At 34.9% G+C, this 23891-nt stretch overlaps 1 protein-coding gene across 1 annotated transcript in view; it reads right to left on the bottom strand.

Annotated features, from left to right (window-relative positions):
* Window positions 1–4601: 4601 nt before the first annotated feature.
* Window positions 4602–23891, bottom strand: part of LOC126778788 (uncharacterized) — a 72168-nt gene continuing 52878 nt past the window's right edge. The window contains exons 3-11 of the mRNA XM_050502450.1: window positions 16017–16125; window positions 15011–15474; window positions 13211–13350; window positions 12753–12849; window positions 11141–11499; window positions 10244–10393; window positions 9018–9186; window positions 8342–8620; window positions 4602–7195 (exon numbers count right to left, since the gene is read on the bottom strand). Coding sequence (XP_050358407.1) covers window positions 6881–7195; window positions 8342–8620; window positions 9018–9186; window positions 10244–10393; window positions 11141–11499; window positions 12753–12849; window positions 13211–13350; window positions 15011–15474; window positions 16017–16125 — 2082 coding nt within the window. The 3' untranslated portion in view covers window positions 4602–6880. The remainder of the gene's footprint in view (window positions 7196–8341; window positions 8621–9017; window positions 9187–10243; window positions 10394–11140; window positions 11500–12752; window positions 12850–13210; window positions 13351–15010; window positions 15475–16016; window positions 16126–23891) is intronic.

Below are 23891 nucleotides of genomic sequence, written 5' to 3'. Positions count from 1 at the left end.
AAATATCAGAAATTAATTATGATTATAACATAAATATTTGCATTCTAAAGAAAGTAAAGCAAATAAAAGATTTAGGAATTATAATTGATTCAAAAATAAATTTTATCCCGCATATTGATCACATTATAAGTAAGTCATTGATTGCGCTAGGGTTTATTAAAAGAAACACAAAAAGTTTTAAGAAATCAAACTCAATGGTTACTTTGTGTAAATCATTCGTAAGAATCCGTTTTATCAAATTCATAAGGACAGGTTAGAAAGAGTACAGAAAATGTTTATAAAATTATTGTCTTATAAGGACAAGAATAAAAATTATTTGAAAAAATACTCTGATATGTTAAAACATTACAACATGAGTACACTTGCAAGTCGCAGAGATGTCATGGATTTGTGTTTTCTACATAAAAACATATCAGGCAGAATAGACTACCCCGATCTTCTCAGTGAAATAAAATTAGTTATACCGAGACAGAGTTCAAGATTTGTGAACATACGGACTTTTAAATATCGATTTTCACGAACAAACATAGGCATAACAGCGCCTTTCAACAGGGCCCTTAAAACGTATAATAATGTTTATAAAGAGGCGGATTTAGATTTGTTTGGTGATAGCATGGGAGCATGCAAATTTAAAATAAAAGAATATTATGACGGATTGCATATTTAAATTTAAATGTCAAAGAACTGCCACGAATGGTTCACGAATGGTTTAATTAACTCTTTTTGTTGTTGTTAAATTTTAAATTTCTTTATTCTTCTTTAATTTATCTTTAAAAATGTTACTTTGGAGTGAACGAAGCTGAAAATGTGAAATTGCATGATGAGTTAGCCTATATATGCGATGTATAGTGTTAATAAGTGTCATTATTTTGAATTGTTATTTTCTGAGACAGACATGAAAAAACATTGTACATTGTGTTGGCTTCTTTTAAAATAAATGAGTATCACATTTTCTCACAAAATCATTAATATTTTTCCGTACATATATTACATAATATGTATTGAGAAGCAACAGTTAATATTTTAATTTGTTTAAATATCTGTCTTAGAGATTCTTTAGCTCCTAGGTTGTAGATTGCAGCACAAATATCGTATTGATTGCGGCAGCATTACCCCATAGTACAATGCCGTAAGACATGATACTGTGAAAATAACTAAAATATACAAGGCTGGCCGCCGTATCAACGTCGGTGAATAATCTTATTTTTTTAACCGCAAAAGCCGCTGAGCTTAGTCTACCGTCAATCCGTCAATATTGGGGGCCCACTGCAACTTGACATCAACAGTAAGGCCAAGGAATGTAGTAAACTGAACTGGATCCATCGACTCCCCATTGATAAGTCTATCAGCTTGTATGTTTTTTACATTTGGTGTACTAAATTTTACAATTTTTGTTTTCTTATTATTTAACATAAGATTATTGTCACTAAGCCAATGTACTATATCAGAGATAGCATTGTTTACATCATCATACTTTACTTGTTTTCTTTTAATTTTAAAAACTAAAGAGGTATCATCAGGAAACAACACAATTAATGTTTGTTGCCTACAAGAAAAGATCGGTCATTTATATATATGAGGAATAGAAAAAGTCCGAGGATTGATCCCTGAGGGATACCGACTGAAATCCCAGGAGATCTTTTCCTATTAACGTCGACCTTCTGAATTCTATTGTTAAGATAAGAAGTCAAAAGCTGATTTAATTTCCTGACCAGAGTATCATGTTGAACACAATCAAAGGCTTTGGATAAGTCACAGAAAATCCCTAAAGCGTCCTGCGACTCCTCCCAGGCTTCATAGATATTCTTGATAAGTTCGATACCTGCGTCAGTTGTTCAGCGACCCCTCATGAATCCGAACTGTTTTCTGTGAAGCAGATTGTGTCTGTTAAAGTGAGCAAGTAATCCATTTAAAATATTTTTTTCAAATATTTTACTGAGGGTTGGTAGTATTGAAATTGGCCTAAAGTTATTGGGGTCTGAAGAACTACCAGATTTAAATATTAGTAAAACTTTGCTATGTTTGATCAGGTCAGGAAATATACCACATTGAACACAATTATTAAATATTGTAGTAAGGTATGGTGCAATTACATCAATAATTGAATTGATCACCTTTACAGATATACTCCATAGATCAGCAGTTTTCTTAATGTCTAATGACTTAAATGTACTTATTATATCATTAGTGCTTATACTAGTGAAATTAAAGTTAGCATTACATTCTCTTATATTTTCTTTAATCAATGACTCGGCAACAATTGGAGAAGAAATAAGGGACTTTGTTGTCAAAATTAGAATGTCAGCAAAGAATTTTTCAAAAACAGAAGTTCCCGATCATTAAAGAAGATCGAACCGAAGAATTGCAAATAAAATTGTAATAGAATTGTAAAATATTAATTAGTAATAAATTATATAATAAGATACGCGTGGAAGAGAATAAAATGTTAAAAGTAAATATGAAGGATTGTTTCATTGGGGTATTCTTACAATAGTTACTTACATAATTAGCAAAATCAGCACTATGGTTGAACATTATTTCATTGTAAAGCTCGTACATTCTTTCCCTACTTTTGTGAATTCCAATAGTTGCCGAGTTTTGAGAAGGTTTGTTTATTAACTGTAAAACAGTTAGTAGTTACAAAAAGAAGTGAATATGGTGTTGAATTTGTTTCTCATTAATTTAAATAAGGTGTTATATAAAATATTGGGATTCTCATTAAAAGGTATGTATGGGAGACTCGCCACAATATTATTTCTAAACTTTTCTATACGGCTTGAGGTCAAAGGAACAAACACTATCTTTTATGATTTTTTTTAAATCAAAGTTAAATGATGCTAATTGACCACAGTGCAGAGCTTAGTTTATTAATAATAGTTTTATTTTGTGGAATATGATTTGTGAATATATTATCTACACAAGTTGCTGTGGAATCTGTGATTCTAGTTGATTCTGTAAATAAATATACCAAATTATATGAATTTAACAAAGATCCGAACCTAATACTTGTGGTTCCAATCCAATAAATTTATATTAAAGTCCTCACACACAATAATTTCTTTATTAGATCCAGATAATTTTAATATAACATCTTCCAATATTTTTTTCAAATAATTCATATAATCCAATGGGCCTGCATATGCATACAACAATGACATGCTCAAGCTCTGCATAAGTTATTTCTATAGTTTGCTCAATAGAAAGGCTCACAATATCTTTACGTTCTTTAGATTTCAACTTTTTACTAATGAGTATTAAAGAGCCACCGCGTATTGCTTTTTTTCTACTGAACAGACTTTCTACAGACAGCCACCTGGTGCCCAGTTTAGTTAAACATAATTTGCTATTTTAAAAGCCAATGTTCAGTTAAGCACAGAATATCAATCTTGTTATAATTAAAAAAATTCTACTTCTTTTCCTAGTCCTTGAATATTTTGGTGCACCAGACTTGTAATTTTATTTTGATTTTTAATATTTACATTTCTATTGCTTTTATTGGCTTTCACAGAGAATATTTTGTCATAATAAAAATTCCTATCCAAATTATTATAATTGTTGCCAGAGACTACATATGTTGTCTTCGTATTTAATTTAAATTTCTTGGAACGTATTCCAAATTGTAAATTGTCAAATTAGTATAATTGTTATATATTATGCTCAATAGAAGCAGTTGTCTGGTCAACCAAAACATTGTTTGTTATTGTAATAATAAAATATGATAACAAATTTGTTATCTGATTCTTATAAAAAAGTGATATGTGATACCTATCATACGTCAATATATGTAATTTATTATATTATTTATGTCTATTAATTAATATTATTATATCATTGCAATTATTTTTTTGTTACATAATTAGTATGTATCATGATAACAAGTTATTTAATTTATATTAAATAGAATTTTCCTGTGGCATGTTTTTAACATAAGGACATATAATTTTTTTTTTATAATTTAGACATTATAATTTTTCTTACATTTAACTGTAATAAATGTGAGTAATAATTCTCCATAGCTTTCTTGTTTACATTTCCCCATCTCCCAATTAGTATGATCATTGCAGTAGTGGGACAATGAGTACTATGGAGAATATTGTTCATTAGCTGTGCATAACTAGCACTCGGCATCCAATAATTAGTTACTATATGTCCTTCACTTTAAAAAAAAGAGATGGCCTAGTGGTTAGAACGCGTGAATCTTAACCGATGATCGTGGGTTCAAACCCGGGCAAGCACCACTGAATTTTCATATGCTTAATTTGTGTTTATAATTCATCTCGTGCTTGACGGTGAAGGAAAACATCGTGAGGAAACCTGCCTGTGTCTAATTTCATTGAAATTATGCCACATGTGTATTCTACTAACTCGCATTGAAGCAGCGTGGTGGAATCAGCTCCAAACCTTCTCCTCAAAAGGGAAAGGAGGAGCCCAGCAGAGGGACATTAACAGGCTGTTACTGTACTGTTGTCGTCCTTTACATAAATCATTAAGTAATGGTTAATATTTCTAACAACGCCAATGTCTATGAGAGTTGACGTCCGTCTATCCATAACGTAAAAAAAATGAACTTGAGGACTTCAATAAAAACACACACAACATTACTAATTTGTTTTTAATGTTGTAATATTTAAAATATTCTTATATTTACAAAACTTAAAATACCTTTATAAACACAATATAATAATATTATTTAAAAGTATCATATAAAGCTGCAATTATAATAAAAATTAAAATATTTATATAAAAAATAATTCATCCGTACAATTACAACTATACGAACAACTAAGGAGGGGGGGGGGATGTTGCAGGGAGGGGTGTCCTTCCTTGGGTTTCAAGCTTGCTTCATAGAAAATTTCATCAAAATCGGTTCAGTGTTCTAGTCGTGAAAGCGTAACATACAGACAGTTACTTTCGCATTTTTAACATAAAAAAATATGACTGTCGTATAAAAAATCCAAGCTGTTGCTTGTCAAAATCATAATTATTAAAAATAAAAAAAAATACTGAACACCTCACGGGTCATAAGCTACCATTAACCAATTACAACACAATTTAAAATAAAATAAATTAATTTGACTTTAGAACATTTTAATAGACCAACCGACAAAAACTGTCGGTTGGTCTATTAAAATCATTGGATATATAATGGAATATTGTATATAATGAATTATAAAAAATGTTTTATATAATAAACGTTACTCGCGAATTATGTATACAATTATAATATAGCAATTAATGTACAACAAGATATGATATATCAGCATTACTACCAAGTATAAACTACACTTAAATTTAATGAAAAAACAGTAATTTATTAAACCATTACATATATATAAAATATATAATATATAAAACATAATTCGGATGAATTATTTAAAATATAAAACAGATCTCGTAATCGGTTTGTTTCCTTAAAATAATACAATTATAATTCGATGTGTAGGCTTCATTAAGTCCGATTATTCCAATGACAGGATAAAACCATAAATTAACATATTCCATGCGATTTGCTAATGGCTCTGCTATAATATACACTACAAACTGTTCTTGATTTTATCCTTATTTATCACGACTGTTAACTGTCCACTTTAATTTTACTTCCAAAGTTGCAACGCCAAAAACGCCATTTTTTTTCCAATACTAAACCTACTCATATTATAAACGTTTGTGACGATGGATGTATCTTTGTTACTCTTTCACGCAAAAACTACTGAAACGATATGAATTAGATTGGATTATGGATAGCTTATATACTGACTTAACATGGGCTACCAAACATCTGTTCCTCTCTCTCAGATGTACTGTGAAAGAAAGGGACAGCTATTAATATCAGACTAATCAAAATCTGAACAATCAATGCCCATTTGAATTCATAAGCAACGTTGTTTATTTGTCTTTACTCCTCCTGTGATTGGAATAGGTTATATAATATATTTTAGCAGCAAATGATACAGATAAAAAAATATCATTGACAATTAATTACACAGTGTATATATATTTTAATTTTATTGTCTGTTGATATACATATAATAATTATTTTTACAATATTTGAACAAGATAAGACCTCCCGCTATGATGTTATACTTGTTTATAAATGAGTCTTTTTATCGTTTAATAAATGAGGAAACTTTTTTGTAATACTTAACAGAAAACTACTAGCCCAATATACATAAGTTATATCAGATGCAGCGCTTTTCGGTGAAAGATTTTAGTATATAATATTGTAAATTTGTATGTTTTGAATATTATTATTTTTTCACTGGTAACACTATAGCTCGTAATAGGTTCCATATTTAAAAAAAAAATGACAAACAGAATATAATGTTTAAAAAATATGTTTTTTGCATATTTTTGAAGTTAATATTTAACGAGAAATTTTGGTTATGTCCGTTTATTTATAGCATTAAAATTGTAATCGTTAATGGCAATTTATTTGTGATCTATTTAAAGAAGGAGAATTATATCTGTAATTAAACCAATTTTGCTTTTAAATTTATATATTTCTTTATATAGTTAAGGAATGTTTTTTAATATATCTTTCTATATTTCAATTATTCATATCAGCGTCTTAATTAAACACTAACGAAATTACTTATAAAAGCCGTTTATCAGGTGTGTAGTAATATTGTTTTCTCTTTCTGCCATAATTGATTTGACATTTGAGAGATAAAGACAGCATTATACCAGCTAATCACAATCTAAACAATATTTATAAGTAAAGCCTTCTATTTTAAGAACAATTAAGGCGGCTCAAGCGATATGTCCTAATTTTTTTTAATAAGGCATTATTCAGACTATCAACATATTACATATAAAACAATTATTCAATACGAAGTTTTTAAGGCACCTTTCAAACTAGAAATATCTTAATTATAGTTATTTACGCGACAAGATCTCTAAGTTTTGTTTTTAGCATTTTAACTTTTTTATTAACTGCGCTTTTGTAGTTCAACTTCGAATCGCTCTTCTGGTTCTGCGTTTTACTTCGACTCTTAACCCTTTCGTGGAACAGTTCATAGAAATTAGGTAGCGGCGTGTCGACTAAGTCCTTATTGATGTAATCGTTTGGTAACGGTAGGTCGTGGTAGCAGGTCGCCATGTTCTGTATGAAGTGGTTGAACATTGCCGTTTCCGTGAACCACTCCAGGAAGTACTGCACTTGCTTCGAACTCGAGTTCTTGATGAAGGCCTCTTTCTGTAATGAGAAATTATATATAATTAGTGAAATTTAGAAATTTATAGGTCTATTTTGTAAGAACAATCCCGATGCTCACCGCGGAAAACGGTCGTAAAATGTCATTGAATGATATAACAGTAACAGTAACAGCCTGTTAATGTCCCACTGCTAGGCTAAGGCCTCCTCTCCCTTTTGAGGAGATGGTTTGGAGCTTATTCCACCACGTTGCTCCAATGTTGGTTGGTAGAATACACATGTGATAGGATTTCAATAAAATTAGACACATGCAGGTTTCCTCACGATGTTTTCCTTCACCGTCAAGCACGAGATGAATTATAAACACAAATTAAGCACATGAAAATTCGGTGGTGCTTGCCCGGGTTTGAACCCACGATGATCGGTTAAGATTCACGCGTTCGAACCACTAGGCCATCTCGACTTTAGTGAATGATATGCGACATTGATATAATCATAACATTTCAAGAAAACACGCATCGAAATTGTATATCATAATAAGACGGTTGTCAACATTTCACGGATGAGTAATGAAGTGAGTTCTTACAGGATAGAACTGCTGGTCGGTCGCGGATTTGTATCGAACAAGATTTTGTTGAACGAAGATGGTCAGTTGTGCTGACCGGAAATCTCAAAGATTTGAGCCAACTTTGTACTCGAACATAGACACTGTCTTTGCCCTGACACTAATGATCTGGACGGAAATAAATACGAAATCATGCTGATGCATGCATGATGGACCGACTTCTTTGCGTGCTCTCCTGGTATGGCACAATAAGACCACGAACTTCCTAAATCCAGGCTGCATTTAATAATTTACTAACAACTGATTGATCTTGGGATATCTTGGGATATTATTTACACACGGCCATCTGATCCTAAAATTAAGCAGAGCTTGTGCTATGGAAACTAGACAACTGATATACTACTTTTCTTTTATAAATACATACTCAGGACAAACAGACATGTTCATGCACACAAATGTCTGTCCTGGCTGGGAATCGAACCCACAACCTTCGCCGTGAAAAGCAAGTATCTACCAACCACGCCAACCAGTTCGATTGATCAAGGCTTTAAAATGCTAGCCACTAAACAAACCAAATTCTCTTGTTTAATATGTACATGGAAAAACTATATACTTCAACTTACATCGAACACCACACCATTCTTCCCCAAATCGCTGTCCCCAACTTCACCGTCACTGAAGAATTTCCAGAAATCACCCAAAATATCGACGAAAAATCTCAAAAACGCTTCCGATATCATGACATTCCTCGTCTTCGTGTCCTCGTGTTTGTCTTTGTGTTTTATTGACTCCATATGTAATGATGTTTTTAGGGTTTTGTAGCTGGCCGTTGGGAGGATAGTCGATTCATCACCCTGGTAGAACAGGACCTTCGATGGGTGTGCCAGGTCGATGAGCATACCCTGGAATGAGATGGCATTATTTATATAACACTAGCAAAGACTGGTAGACGTCCTGCCGGTGTATATATAACAATTGTCACTACCAAAAGTCGATGTGCTGCAGCACCATCTAACGGCGTCACCTTCTCCATGAAAAAATATATACATGTGCCAACTTTCATGGTGATCAGTCAAACGGTTTCGAAGTGTATTATTCTCAAACGAATATATCAAAATCCAGACACGACATTTTTATATATTATCAGATTTATCACATTATAAATATATGTATATTTTTATATGCAAGATTTATTTAATACGGATTCACGCAAAATCTACTACTTCTGAATAAACGTATCGTTTTTAACCAGATTCGTACAAAATTGTTATTTTTATAGTAGTTTTAAACAAGTCTCACCTCCTCGATCTGTGCGGGGTTGTGGTCCGAAAGCATCGCCGCCAATATCGGGAGGGGAGCCGTGAGTACGTCCCTCTGTATTTGAGAGGGGATGGTAGATATCAAGGGTTGCTGCCACACGAACGGGTAGAGGGCGCTTTGTAACGCTTCCATACACGAAGAGATGACGCTGTAACAATTGTTATTATTATTTAATTTACCGTGATGGCCCAGTGGTGAGAACGCGTGAATCTTTACCGATGATCGTGGGTTCAAACCCGGGCAAGCACCATTGCATTTTCATCAAAATTTTCATGTGCTTAATTTGTGATTATAATTCAGGTGAAGGAAAACATCACGAGGAAACCTGCATGTGTCTAATTTCACTGAAATTCTGTCACATGTGTATTCCGCCAACCCGTATTAGCGCAGCGTGGTGGAATAAGCTCCATATCTTCTCCTCAAAAAGGGTGAGGAGGCCTTAGCCCAGCAAAGGGACATTCACAGGCTGTTACTGTACTATATTTAACTTTTTTACTTGACTTTATATTGATATTATCATTAAAAGGTAAATTAACATAGTCCCATAACTGGGCGAAGAACTCATATGAAGAAGATTTGGAGCTTATTCTATCCAGGTTTAGAATCCAGGACTTGATCAGGATCTGCGTCAGTTTAAATTAGTTACATGACCAATGAATCAAATAAATAATCAGTTATTATAAGGGCTCGTGAGGCCAGCGGGTATATATTATGAGTATATCCAGTTGGGTTAATAACAGTTACAGAAGTGGTTGTACAGTTATTACTTATTATTAAAGTAAGGGCACACGCACACATAGGATAACAATTCTATAATACAAAGCTTGAGAAAAAATATTAAAAGTAAAGACATAGTAATGAGTATTAATATTTACAGTAAAAAACATTCTTGCTTAATATTAATGTAAGAAAATCGTATGCTCGCGCGTGAGTGTGTGGGTGTTTATTTTTCTTTGTCTATAAATTTGTATTTACAAACACTACACTCCTGCGCAGCGGGCCAGATCTTGAGATTGGAAGCCGTGGCCAATAAAAGCCAAGCGAACATTATATTAAAAATCCCTCAGCCCGTGACTTACGACCAATATTATAAGATAGCAAATTTGACTCACTGAGCCCAAAATTACGTTATTAGTACCATTCCCCTACCAAAAAAGTTTCGAAAGGAACTTACTTCAATCTATTATTATATAAAAATTCCTCACCTCAATTCATCACCCATGACGATAACTTTTCGCTCCAGGAGTAATGAACCGAAAACCTTGATAAGGAGACCAGCACCGAAGGTGTCCAATAAAATGGAGACGTTGTCCTCATCGGCTCTCGGATCCAAGGGACGTTTTATGATCCTTATCCTATTCAAAATATATATATATATATATATATATATGTTAATTTTTAACTTTACTGGTGGTAGCGCTTTGTGCAAGCTCGTCCGGGTAAACCACCCACTCATCAGATATTCTAGCGCAAAACAGCAGTACTTGGTATAGTTGTGTTCCGGTTTGAAGGCACAAGGGACATAACATCTTAGTTCCCAAGGTGTGTCCAATGGTGGCGCATTGGTGATGTAAGCAATGGTCAACATTTCTTACAATGCCAATGTCTATGGGCGTTGGTGACCACTTACCATCAGGTGGCCCATATGCTCGTCCGCCTTCCTATTCTATATTTTTAAAAAAACTTAGTGGTAGGGCTTTGTCAGGTCCGTCTGGATAAGTACAACCCACTTATCAGATATTCTAACTTGGGGTGGGGAGGGTGAGTGAGAAGACAATCCACAAGGTACATCTTAGTTCCCAAGGTTGATTGGCGATGTCCGGATTGATTTATATTTCTTACACAGCCAATGTATATGGGCGGTGGTGCCCACTTACCGCCATACCTTTCACATTTACGAGCTGGCATTTCAACCAGATAATACAACAGATTATATAAATTTCGAACTGCCATGACAATTTAAAAGTCAAAAGTTATTAACTATATTTACATCTAACATCGGAATGGGCTACAAATACTACCTCTGTAATCTATTGAGCTACCGTTAAAGTTACAGCTTGGGATATAATCTTTAGTTTTTGGTATAATAAAAATAATTTTACCTAGGCGTCTCCAAGCTCAACAACCTAGGTCGGTTGTTATTCTCCAAATCGTAATACTCCGGTAACTCGTGGTTTTCCGTCTCGCTCTCCCTCTCAGCCTTCGGACTCCCCGTCTCTGTCAGGTCTTTCCTCACGGACACGTTCGTGGTGCTCTCGTTGCGTCTCGGGTCCGGCATCGTCTTGCACTTGTGTATATCTCCTAAGCTCATCGAGCCCCTCGTTTTGTCCTTGCTGGCGTTCGTGTACGTTATCGATATCTGCTCGCCGGGGTTCGGGAAATCCGTTTCAAATAACTGCTGTAGTATTTGATTGATTTCAACCTCTGAATTACCGTGATGTGATTCGATTTCTTGTAATACCTAGAATTATAGAAAAAATTTCTTAATTCAAATTGACTTTTACACGCTTAAAATGTTGTCAAAAAAAAAAAAAAAGTTTTTCAATGATGAAACATTAATATTATTTTGTTTAAAGTAACAACTTAGTTTATAATTATTATCATTTTATTGTATCGTATATTTAATTATTAAAGATTGTAAAAGCTTGGCAAGATATTTTTTTTGTATTAATATATATGTGTATAAGAATTATAAATAAATAAAAAAAAGCTCTTTCGGTCAGACTTTAAGCAACGAAACGATCGATGTCAAATATCTTTATGATATTATTTACATTCCTATCTATACATCGCTACAAGCAAGGAACTAAATTTTCTCTAATAACAATCGACGGTTAGCTCTTAATCAAAGGTTTACTTGTTGAGTAACAAACAAACAAATAGTCAATTTCGCATTTATTATATTAAGTAAAGTAAGTAACAGCCTGTAAATGTCCCACTGCTGGGCTAAGGCCTCCTCTCCTTTTTTGAGGAGAAGGAATCCCACTCCCTCTCCCTTTTTGATCAAACGAACCGCATTGGATCGCGCTGCAGCGCGTTTTACATATTGCAGGGGAAATTACAGTGTCCCCTATAGCCTGTTCCAACCAGAAGAGAAGCAGAGGTAAACAAACAATTATGATATTGAATTGACGCGATTTCATTGGTCGAAATTTCGAATCTATTTATTACGAATTATTTGTGAATGGTGTTTCCTCCTGAAATCGGTTGTGCATAGTTAGTTTTAAGTTAATATAAGTGTTTTGAATGTGTGTTATGTACAACTGTCAGAGATCCAAATAAATAAATAAATTATTTGTCTGAAACGAAAGTGAAAAACCGTTGAAAATCCAACTAAAGAACACTGTTAAGAATATAACATCCGTAACAGCCTGTGAATATCCCACTGCTGGGCTAAAGGCCTCCTCTCCTCTTTTTTGAGGAGAAGGTTTTGGAGCTTATTCCACCACGCTGCTCCAATGCGGGTTGGTGGAATACACAGGTGGCATAGTTTCAATGAAATTAGACACATGCAGGTTTCCTCACGATGTTTTCCTTCACCGAAAAGCACGAGATGAATTATAAATAGAAATTAAGCACATGAAAATTCAGAGGTGCTTGCCGGGGTTTGAACCCACATTCATCGGTTAAGATTCACGCGTTCTTACCACTGGGCCATCTCGACTTTTTTTATTATATTAATAGTTTCAATTTAATAAAATTAATAAAAATCACCTTATAATAGAAACCAGGCGCTCTGTATTTCCCAATAAGGCAGTAACAGAGTGGAAGACACGTAGTGGCGCCCTCTGGGAGCACTCGGCGGCAGTATCTGTAAAAAAAAATTATGATAAAAATGAAATTAAAATCCTTATATTTTTTAAAATAAAATAGGAAGGCAAGTGCAGAACATTCTTCCCGACTGTACTAGCCGTCGTCGCGTTTGGACTCCACTACCACTTACCATCAGGTGGAGTGGAGTCATTTGCTTTACCGGTTTTTATATAAAAAAAAATATATCGGCATTGCGCCACCAACCTTGGTAACTAAAATGTTGTCCCTTGTGTTTGTGATTACACTGGCTCATTCAACATTCAAATCGAAACAATACTTTTGTTGTTTGGCGGTAGAATATGTGATGAATTTGACTTTGCAAAAATGATTACCACCAAATAATACAAGCATCAACTCACCCATATGCTCTCTCTCCCCTCTCATCTGTAAGTACGAGCGAGTAGCACTGTGCGGCCGTCTCTGTCGCCCATTCGCCGATTGTCCCAGAGCTTATTGTTTCCGGGAATATTAAATTTTCTATATGTGGTGGTACTTGTACCTGTAAAGAGGATTAACAATAGTAACAGCCTGTTAATGTCCCACTGCTGGGCTAAGGCCTCCTCTCCCTTTTTGAGGAGAAGGTTTGGAGCTTATTCCACCACACTGCTCCAATGCGGGTCGGTAGAATACACATGTGGCAGGATTTCAATGAAATTAGACGCATGAAGGTTTCCTCACGATGTTTTCCTTCACCGTCAAGCACGAGATGAATTATAATCACAATTTAGCACATGACAATTCAGTGGTACTTGCCCGGGCTTACACCCACGATCATCGGTTAAGATTCACGCGTTCGAAACACTAGGCCATCTCGGATTAACAATCTATACTTATATTATAAATGCGAACGTAACTGTCTGTCTATCAGGCTTTCACGCCTAAACCACTTAAGCAATTTTGATGAACTTTGGTATGAAGCAAGGTCGAACCCCAAGGGAGGGCATGGGCTTATACTTATGGGCTTTTTATACAGTTAACCGTTCCCCCCTTCCCTAATACGGTGGCGAAGGCTAGCACGTTATATAAGACAAATATATTAAAACGATCTCTTGGACTTTTGTGTATGTATTATATAAACCATAACTATCTTTGGAATTTTCTAGAAAAAGTTTTCTTTTCTCTATTCAATCTCGGGGAATGTCTCAAAACTTAAAATACGAGTTTTCACGCAAATAGATTTACTTTACTAAGATGCTTATAAAAGCCTAGTTGGATTTAGAACATTTTAATATTGCTTTCTAAAATATGGAAGAAAAATGTAGATTTTAGTCATGTTTATAATTATAGTTAAGGGAGGAATAAGAATGTCTGTAGCGTGTCAATTTATACTGCTATATATATATAAGCTGACCAAACGTTTGAAGCGCAAATGCGCATATATATTAATCTCTCTTACCCGTATGTATTTCATATCGTTTTGTCACACTCATTGTGAAACAAACATAATATCGCTTTTATATTATATAGAATACTACCTATTCTTCCAAGGACGAGTAATATGGGCCACCTGATGGTAAGTGGTCACCAACGCCCATAGACATTGGCATCGTAAGAAATGTTAACCATCGCTTACATCACCGATGCGCCACCAACTTTGGGAACTAAGATGTTATGTCCCTTTTGCCTGTAATTATACAGGCTCACTCACCCTTCAAACCGGAACACAATAATACTAAGTACTGCTGTTTTACGGTAGAATATCTAATGAGTGGGTAGTACCTACCCAGACGACCTTACAAAACGCCCCACCACTAGTATAGCTGTTTAAATATCTATAGGCAATTGATTGCAACCTAATTTATATCACAATATTGCCATATTTTATGACGTTAATCCATCAATTGCTGGTATATATCACTTCGTGATAGTACAGCTTGCACGTAACATGAAAATAGCTTTTTCTGACACAAAAACAATGAGTTAGGGTATATATTTATTCTCAAATAAGATTTATCCAGTGATTTCTATGAGAACAATAAAATAACTTATACTTTACTATATATATTATGGATGTATTTGGATCGAGTTTTAAATGTGTTAAAAGTGCAAGTGCCATTAATATCACACGGTATTTATTAAAAAGCTACGTATACCATATGTTTGTACGAATCCTAATATTTAAGTCTGTCGGAGTTATTTTATTATAATTAAAATCTCACCTGGCTCGGAAAAACGCTCTTGACATACGCCTCGCCGGTCATATAATTCAAACCGACCAGCAGACATATATTAAACAGACCCTTATCCCTGGGCACGAAGGGCAGATCAATGTCCACACAGCCCGTTTTCTCGTCAATGCTCAGATTGTCCAGCGAGTCATCACTGACCATGTCCTTTATGGACAGTATATTACCACTCGAATCTGTCAGATTGATCTTCGAATCGGTTGAATCGTGGCGCTCCATTTTGTCCCTGGCCAAGTTGCTCTGTGACGTTCGGAAACTTTTCCACGACCGGAACGTGGAGTATGGATTGTCTAAGATTTCTGATTTGTACGAACAGATGGACGTTTGGTGTCTGAAACGCGATTTAACATTCTTGTCTAAATATGCCACTCTTGATGAAACTCGACGGACGTAGTTCTTCCTCTTCTCGGTTAGGCTTCTTGTTAGGGTAACCGATTCTGAAATTTAAAAAATCACAATGTAATTTTTTTATTTTATTAAAGTCGAGTAACAACTTGTTTCTGACCAATTGCTGGGTATTAACCTAGCTTTCTCTCCTTTTTAAGGTTTAGCTACTTTAAGGCAGATCCTGTCTCCTGTTTGGGTTGGCGGATACACATGTAGCAGATTTTCATCCATCAAATGAAGGTTTCCTCACGTGTATTTTTTCACCATCAAGCAAAATTCAGTCGTGTGGGTTTGATCCCGCAATGATCGATCAAAATTCACCTGGTCTAACCACAGGCGAACCCCGGATTTTATCTTTTTTTATTATTACAATAGTATTTCGTTACAAACATAAAAAGGCTACCAGAAAACTAAACAGCAATATTTACTTCCAAATACTCCTATTCAAAGAAACCGTCATATACCCAAGAGTATACACGTTTTGTAAAAAAACAGCATCTTTATTCAACAATACTTGAAGTTACATCGGTCTACTACGGTATTCCATGGTCTACTCTGGTATTTTGCGCTCTATAACATAAAGTCAACTCACCGTCGCTGTTCGCGTCTGAGAGGTCAGTGGGGAAGCTCCCAGGTTTGTTCTCGTCCATGTTGCAAGCTGCTTTTACCGTCTCGTAGATCTCCGTCATCAGACGGTTCAGCTGAAAATTAATTATATACATAAATAACAAAGTATTTATACCAAGTAAGGCTGATCCTGACGATTTGCTTTTATCTTGGTAAAAAAAGCAGCCTGTGTATGCGTATTGAGGGATACTCATGGCATAATTTCAGTCAAATTAGATACATTCAGATTTTTCGCAATGTTTTCCTTTACCGCACGAGACGAATTATAAACACTAATTAAGCGCACTAAAGTTCTATAGTGCTTACCGACCATCGGTTAAGACTCACCTATTCACCACTAGGTAATCTCGACTTTCTAACACACGTATAACCAAAATCTCGATCTCAAACCTCAGAAATAATTCCGAATTTGAATTTAAAATTAAAAGACATTAAAAAAAAATCAACTTGAAAAAATAACCACCAAAGATATTGATCGAAAGATAGGAATGGTAGCCTCGATTCGTATGTACGAATTGTGACGACATTCGCCCACACCCTTGACGTTTGATGACGTAAACATGAATACACGCAGGAATAAGATTTATAGGCTATCATAAGAAAATATTCCACATTCAACCGGATCGTTGAGAACAGAATGTGACACCATTTTATCACATATACGTAGCTTTTACAGGATCAGTTTTTTTTTTTCTTTTATGTAATAGGGGCAAACGAGCAGGAGGCTCACCTGATGGAAAGTGACTACCACCGCCCATGGACACTTGCAACACCCGAGGGCTTGCAGGTGCATTGCAGGCCTTTAAGGAATGAGTACGCTCTTTTCTTGAAAGTTTCTATGTCATATCGGTTCGGAAAAGTCGCCGGCGAAAGCTGGTTCCACAAATTGGTTGTGTTAGGCAGGAAATGCCTTAAAAATCGCGCTCAAAAACAAATCTATCTATCCCTTATTCATAGAAGCATTACACCTACTTATTGATTGTCAAATTAGAAACTACCACCGGTTAGGAAAAGAAATACCCTGACCTGAGAAAAACTGACAAAAGAATATTATGTCAAATTATTGTTTACAAATTAGCTTAATATTCAGTCTAAGGAGAAATAGGCAAAAGGCGGTCGTTTAATTTCTAAGGTTTACTATTATTGATAAACTCACAATTGTATAAAAACACATTTAGCAACAGACAATTTGAACTCTTTTTACGATCCTGACGTAAACATACATTACAAAAAAACTCCTCATTTATTACTATAAACATATCTATATAAAGATTATTTACATGAATTAACTTGTTCGGAAAAAAAAAAATTTTGTTAATAATGATTTAAGATTTATTGTCTAAGACTTTACAATTCATATCTTATACATTTTTAATTGTCCATAACCTTGATTAATTAATTGTTTATTTTAACTATCAATTCGCTCGTGATAAGGAGAATTTTATTAACATATGTAACTTTAAATTATATTAAGTAAGAAAAATACTTCAATGCTCTCGTTAGGTTAAGTTAATTCGTTTTTAAAACAACTTTTCTACTTAATCTTATATAGACATTAATATGAAAATGAGATTGTTACTGAGATGTAAATTTGATCATACATTATACCATGTTATATAATATATAGGACTGTTTTAGTTAAAAATATAAATAATTTAAAAAAACTTGTAAAAATAAATTCAAATGAACATAACTGATCAAAAGATAGAACACATTTACTGGTTGGTGGTAGGGCTTTGTGCAAGCCCTTCTGGGTAGGTACCACCCACTCATCAGATATTCTACCGCAAAACAGCAGTACTTGGTATTGTTGTGTTCTAGTTTGAAGGGTGAGTGAGCCAGTGTAATTACAGGCACAAGGGACATAAAATCTTAGTTCCCAAGGCTATGTAAGTGATGGTTGACATTTCTTACAATGCCAATGTCTAAGGGCGTTTGGTGACCACTTATCATCAGGTGGCCCATATGCTCGTCCGCCTTGCTATTCTATAAAAACAAAAACATTTATCTATCTTTTAACAATAATGTCAAACATAAATATAAACTCATTATAATTTTAAATATCATACCAACCAATTTTCATTAAACATTCTTAGAAAAAGCTTTATCTTATATTTATATCACCACGTTAATACAAACAATACACACACACACATACGCACAAGCATACACAGACACAAAATATCGGCATCCACGATCGAAAACACTAAGAAAAATTACTAAAAAAAACCTTTGAAAAACATCTTGGACGGTATACATTAACGCTTAAGTACTGTTAAGAAAAAAAAAAAAACTGTCAAAGTCGTCTCTTGTACTGAACTCGTCGGGTATTCGAAGTAAACTATTTCGTACAGTAAGAAAATTATGTATGATAAATAAAAGGACAGTTTTATGCTGTAGAGCGTAAACAGTTGGAAGATTATATGCCTCGACAATTGTCATCAATACGGACGTGCCAAGGCGTCTTCTATATTTTGACTCAGGAAGCGAAACACCGAATGTCTTCAAGTAGCTTTGCGGAGTCTGTTTTTTTTATATGCGCCGGGATGGCAAATGACTCTACTCCACCTGATGGTAAGTGGTAGTAGAGTCCAAACGCGACGACGGCCAGTACAGTCGGGAAGAATGTTCTGTACTAGCCGTCCCCGCCTTGCCGGCTCGCAAGATGCCTCTTCACGGGTTGTAAGAGGAGGGGAACACGTGAGCTGGTAAGGAATTCCATTTTTTGTTTTTTTTTTTTCATTTTTTCCAATTTGGTTGGCGAGTTGGCGTTCGGATAGTGGTTCAGTTAACGATGTGAGACACGGGTAGTGTGTGTATGTTTGTGTCTAGGAACTGCTCTATGACACAATAAAAACAAAAACCAGGAAATATCAATAGGTTTCATAGTATTCGAATAAATCTAGACTATTGTATTATATCGTCCCCTTTACGCAAACGAGGCTAGGTCACCAAACATAGTACAATAACAATTATGATAACGTCAATTAGTGATGTGTAAGACATTTATCGATATACTAATTACCGCGTTGTTTCGTGACAGATAATTGATTTGTTTTTATTTTCGATACAACAATCAATAATGTTGTTATCTAATAAACTTACTTGGAATTCGTAATTGTTGCTATAGCGATAAACAAGTGATGTGACGTCAGAAACGTTTAGACCGGCGATACATCAAACCAATCATTTGATAATAAATATGACAATAGAATATTGTAACGGCCTATAAATGTGACACTACTGGGATAATGTCAGTTCTCCTGTTTTTGGAACATATGGGCCACCTGATGGTAAGTGGTCACCAACGCCCTTAGACATTGGCATTGTAAATGTCAACCATCGCTTACATAGCCAATGCGCAACCAACCTTGGGAACTAAGATTTTATGTCCCTTGTGTCTGTAATTACACTGGCTCACTCACCCTTCAAACCGGAACACAACAATATCAAGTACTGCTGTTTGCGGTAAATATCTGATGAGTGGGTGGTACCTACCCAGACGAGAGATAGATAGATAGAGACGATTTATTTTAAATACAAATTATTCCAGCGAACTTCGGTAAAGTTCAACAACCTCTATCCAATTTTAAACTTTAAAATTATTAGCATATAAAAAGTATTAAATTGACTACTAGAAACATTAAAGAAAAGTTAATTAATTTATTATTAATAATAATACTTACTATTATTGTTTAAAAATATATACATATGAAGTCGAGATGGCCCAGTGGTAAGAACGCGTGAATCTTAACCGATGAACGTGGGTTCAAACCCGGGCGTGCACCTCTGAATTTACATGTGCTTAATTTCTGTTTATAATTCATCTCGTGCTTTTCGGTGAAGGAAAACATCGTGAGGAAACCTGCATGTGTCTAATTTCATCGAAATTCTGCCACATGTGTATTCTACCAACCCGCACTGGAGCAGCGTGGTGGAATAAGCTCTAAACCTTCTCCTCAAAAAAAAAAAGGGAGAGGAGGCCTTAGCCCAGCAGTGGGACATTTACAGGCTGTTACTGTTACTGTACATAGAGAATCAGGACAAATGTACTTGATTAACATTTAAATCAACTAGATTGATATATTATATTTAAAAAAAAATATAAGACGATACAAACCATTTGCATATCGGATACAAATTAAAAAAAAAAAACTATAAACTCTTTTTTTTAAATTAAAAATTATCGATGAGAATATTTTTCTTACATCACTAAAAACAATCGCGATAACTCCACCAAAACATTGAACCATCAGACAGACGGACGCCGAATGACACAAAAATACATTCCTTTAAGCTACCCGCTAATTATCTTAATATTACGGGTTATTAGTACATAGATTAAGTAGCTAAAAAACATACATACATAATTAAAACCAAATATATTATCGAAATCTTAAAATATTAATGGAATTTTTATATGATTTTTAATTTGTTTATAATTAGCTGCTTCGCGCGTTGAACGCCTACTCCGTCCCTGGGGTCGCAGCGTGATGTTAAACAGCCCAGCCCATATAGCCTATAGCCTTTCTCAAAAATTAGGCTATCAAAGGCAAAAATATGTATTTCTTCAATTCAACGGATAGTTCTAGAAATAAGCGCATAGAAAAAAAATAAACAGAAAAATACAATTCTTATTTCACGCGTACGAAGCCGAGACGGATAGCTTTTTTTTTATTAACAAATTTGTACGTAAACACAGGTGCACTCCTGTCCCGAACCCTTGTAGCCACATGGGATGGCAATCCAACACGACCGGAGACCGGGCTTACCACTATGGACTTTTGCCAGATTTAATAATCTCATGACCCGGGACTTCCAAGTCGAGACTTGCTCCATGCTCGTCGAAATCTTATCATGATAATATTATTTAGAGAAGGTCGTAATATGTTTTATTCTGTCACTAATACAAGTCAATTCAATACGTTTCGTAACAGCCTGTGAATGTCCCACTGCTGGGCTAAGGCCTCTTCTCTCTTTTCGAGGTTCGCAGCTTATTCCACCACGCTGCTCCAATTTGGGTTGGTGGAATACACATGTGGCAGAATTTCAGTTAAATTAGACACATGCACGAGATGAATTATAATAACAAATTAAGCACATGAAAATTCAGTAGTGCTTGCTTGGTTTGAACCCACGATCATCGGTTAAGATTCACGCGTTCTTACCACTGGGCGATCTCGGATTAATTCAATACGATCTATGTTAATATTATAAATGCGAAAGTAACTCTGTCTGGCTGTTACGCTTTCGAAGCTAAACTACTGAATCGATTTTGATAAAACTTAGTATGAAGCAAGCTGGATCCAAAATCATAATACCCAATCTTCCCCCCCCCTGACACGAGGGCGAATACTAGTATAATATATATGATAATTACTATGCCTGTTCTATAGTTAGAAGATTTTATTAAAAATAAATTTACGACGATTTCTCGATTAGCTTTCATCCGAGTCAAACTTAATTATTAATTTTATTAAATAAGTGCTTAACTAATATATGTTTTATAAATATACAGTTTTATAATAATAAAAAACGGTATATTATTACTAACACTAATATTTTTTTAAATTATTGGAATTTAAATTTAAGCTTAATAAATGATTCTTTAAACATAAATTTAATTGGTTTTTTTTTGTTGATGTCTTGAGACCTGAGATTGAAAATGTCGAGACTTCCCAACCTCTACGTTCTTTATAAACGCGACAGCAATTAGCTAACAGTAATTACGTAACACGACAAATCAATGTAATAACAAATTAAATTATTTCTGTTATCATAACAAGAGTCTCACACAAATACATTAGTTTTTTTTTAAATTCTAGGTAGACAAGTCCGCCATCGGATGATAAGCGGGCACTACCGCCAATGCGTGATGCGTGACCAACCTTGTGAACTAACGATAATATGGTACCTGTAGTTACTGGAAGAGAACAATAGTAAGTAATGCTGTTTGGCGAATAAACACGTGATGACTTGGTGGTCCTACCCAGATTAGCACAAAGCCCTACCACCAAATAAGTCATATCCATACATTTATCCTAATATATGGAATATAACATATGCAATAGAGAATGTATATTTGTCTCACTTTGCTCATAGCTCTCCGAATTCGTTAAAACCATGCGAATATATAAATCGTTTCGATATGAACGTTACTATGTCCACGGTATATATGTACGTATTGTAACGTTACGCATTCCGCGCATGCGTATTCGATACCCTTTTATAGGAAGTTTGACTCATGCCTTAATAACACCATGACTAATCTTAGTAATGTTTAATTTTTAATGTTACTTTATGGAATTTCGCAAAAATTAGCTTAATTTGTAAGGATAAATATAACCGTTCTCGTCAAAACCAGAGGAGGCATTATCCCAGCAGTGGGCTAGTCACAGGCCGTCATTTTACTTTCACTTTTGTGTATAATTTACTTGTGTAAGGTTTAATGCCATCGAGTGTTTAATTAGGCTAAAGATTGTCTGGGGATGATTAGCTTCGGGCGTTAAGACCGCATTTTTATATTAAAATTTTAGTTAACACAAATTGTAATGGGTCTTATAATAAATTATGTTAATCATAGATTATTTATATATGTAATACTTTTCGCGTATGTATTTAATTTACTAGAAATACTGGTAACCGCCAGCATAGTTGGGGGAGAGTGGTGTTAGGTAAAAAATTAGCCTATGTCCTTCCTAGAGATTCAAGCTTGCTTCAAATCAAATTCTATCAAAATCGGTTCAGTGGTTTAGCCTTGAAAGCGAACTGAAAACAGACAGACAGATCTACTTTCACACATTAAGCTCAAGAATTTGTTTGTTTGTACGCGTAAATCTCTGGAACTACCAGTCGATTTGAAGAAATTGTTTCGTATTTGATATCATATTTCTTTGGGATGGTTTAGGACTATTTGACATCGCGATACGAGCCACGACTGCACGAGCCATGTTTAACGCGTGAAACTACGATCATACTTTTTCTGATTATATTGCCCGACGTTTCGACAGGGTTGCTCCTGTCGTGGTCACGAGACGACTGAACGCTCCGCTCCCTTCGGCGTTGACACCATTCATATTACCACCATTTCGTTTTAATTACCTTAACCTCTACTATAAAGTAGTACAATCCGCGTAAATATTCGAGACTGTTTAAGTCTATGAAGTTTACCTACGTACGTACGAAGAACTTCGAATCCACATTTGTCATTCGTACTGCTAAACTGTGGAAAACCGAGCCTAAAAGCCGAGATGACCTAGTAGAACGCGTGAATCTTAACCGACGATCGTGGGTTCAAACCCGGGCAAGCACCACCAAACGCTGGCCTATGTGATAAGAAAAGGGTTTCATACTGTTTACATAAAACCCATTCGAATCCGTCATTACTTTTATTTTTCTTAATTTCTAAACGTCAAGTCTTCGGGTCGTTATTCATGCAGCTCAATCCAGCGTTTGTACCTTTGTTTAATAAGTTGAGCTCGTGCTGATATATTTATGTATATTTTTATTTGGGTCTGTTTCCAGTGGACGACCACGGCAGACGCTAATAAGCTGCTATATATTCTTACGGTACGATATAGTACACAGTTCAGATCCAAAATAGGAAAGAGCACAGCCGTTGATCGTTTATACGATTTGATACGGAATGAGGTCATTGGTGTTAGTAAACATTTCGTCACATTGTTCATATCATTCATTCACTCGCTCGCGAGCATATCATTTATTTCAATAAGGATTTATTAGAATTTTACGACAGGCAGTCAATGGAACCTCAAGTCGCGGCGACGGTATTGAATATTTTTCCCTAGTACGATTCCCATCAAACGAACCGCATTGGATC

Source organism: Nymphalis io, chromosome 27, assembly GCF_905147045.1.
Source record: "Nymphalis io chromosome 27, ilAglIoxx1.1, whole genome shotgun sequence".
Classification (NCBI taxonomy): domain Eukaryota; kingdom Metazoa; phylum Arthropoda; class Insecta; order Lepidoptera; family Nymphalidae; genus Nymphalis; species Nymphalis io.
This window is presented reverse-complemented; position numbering and strand designations above follow the sequence as displayed.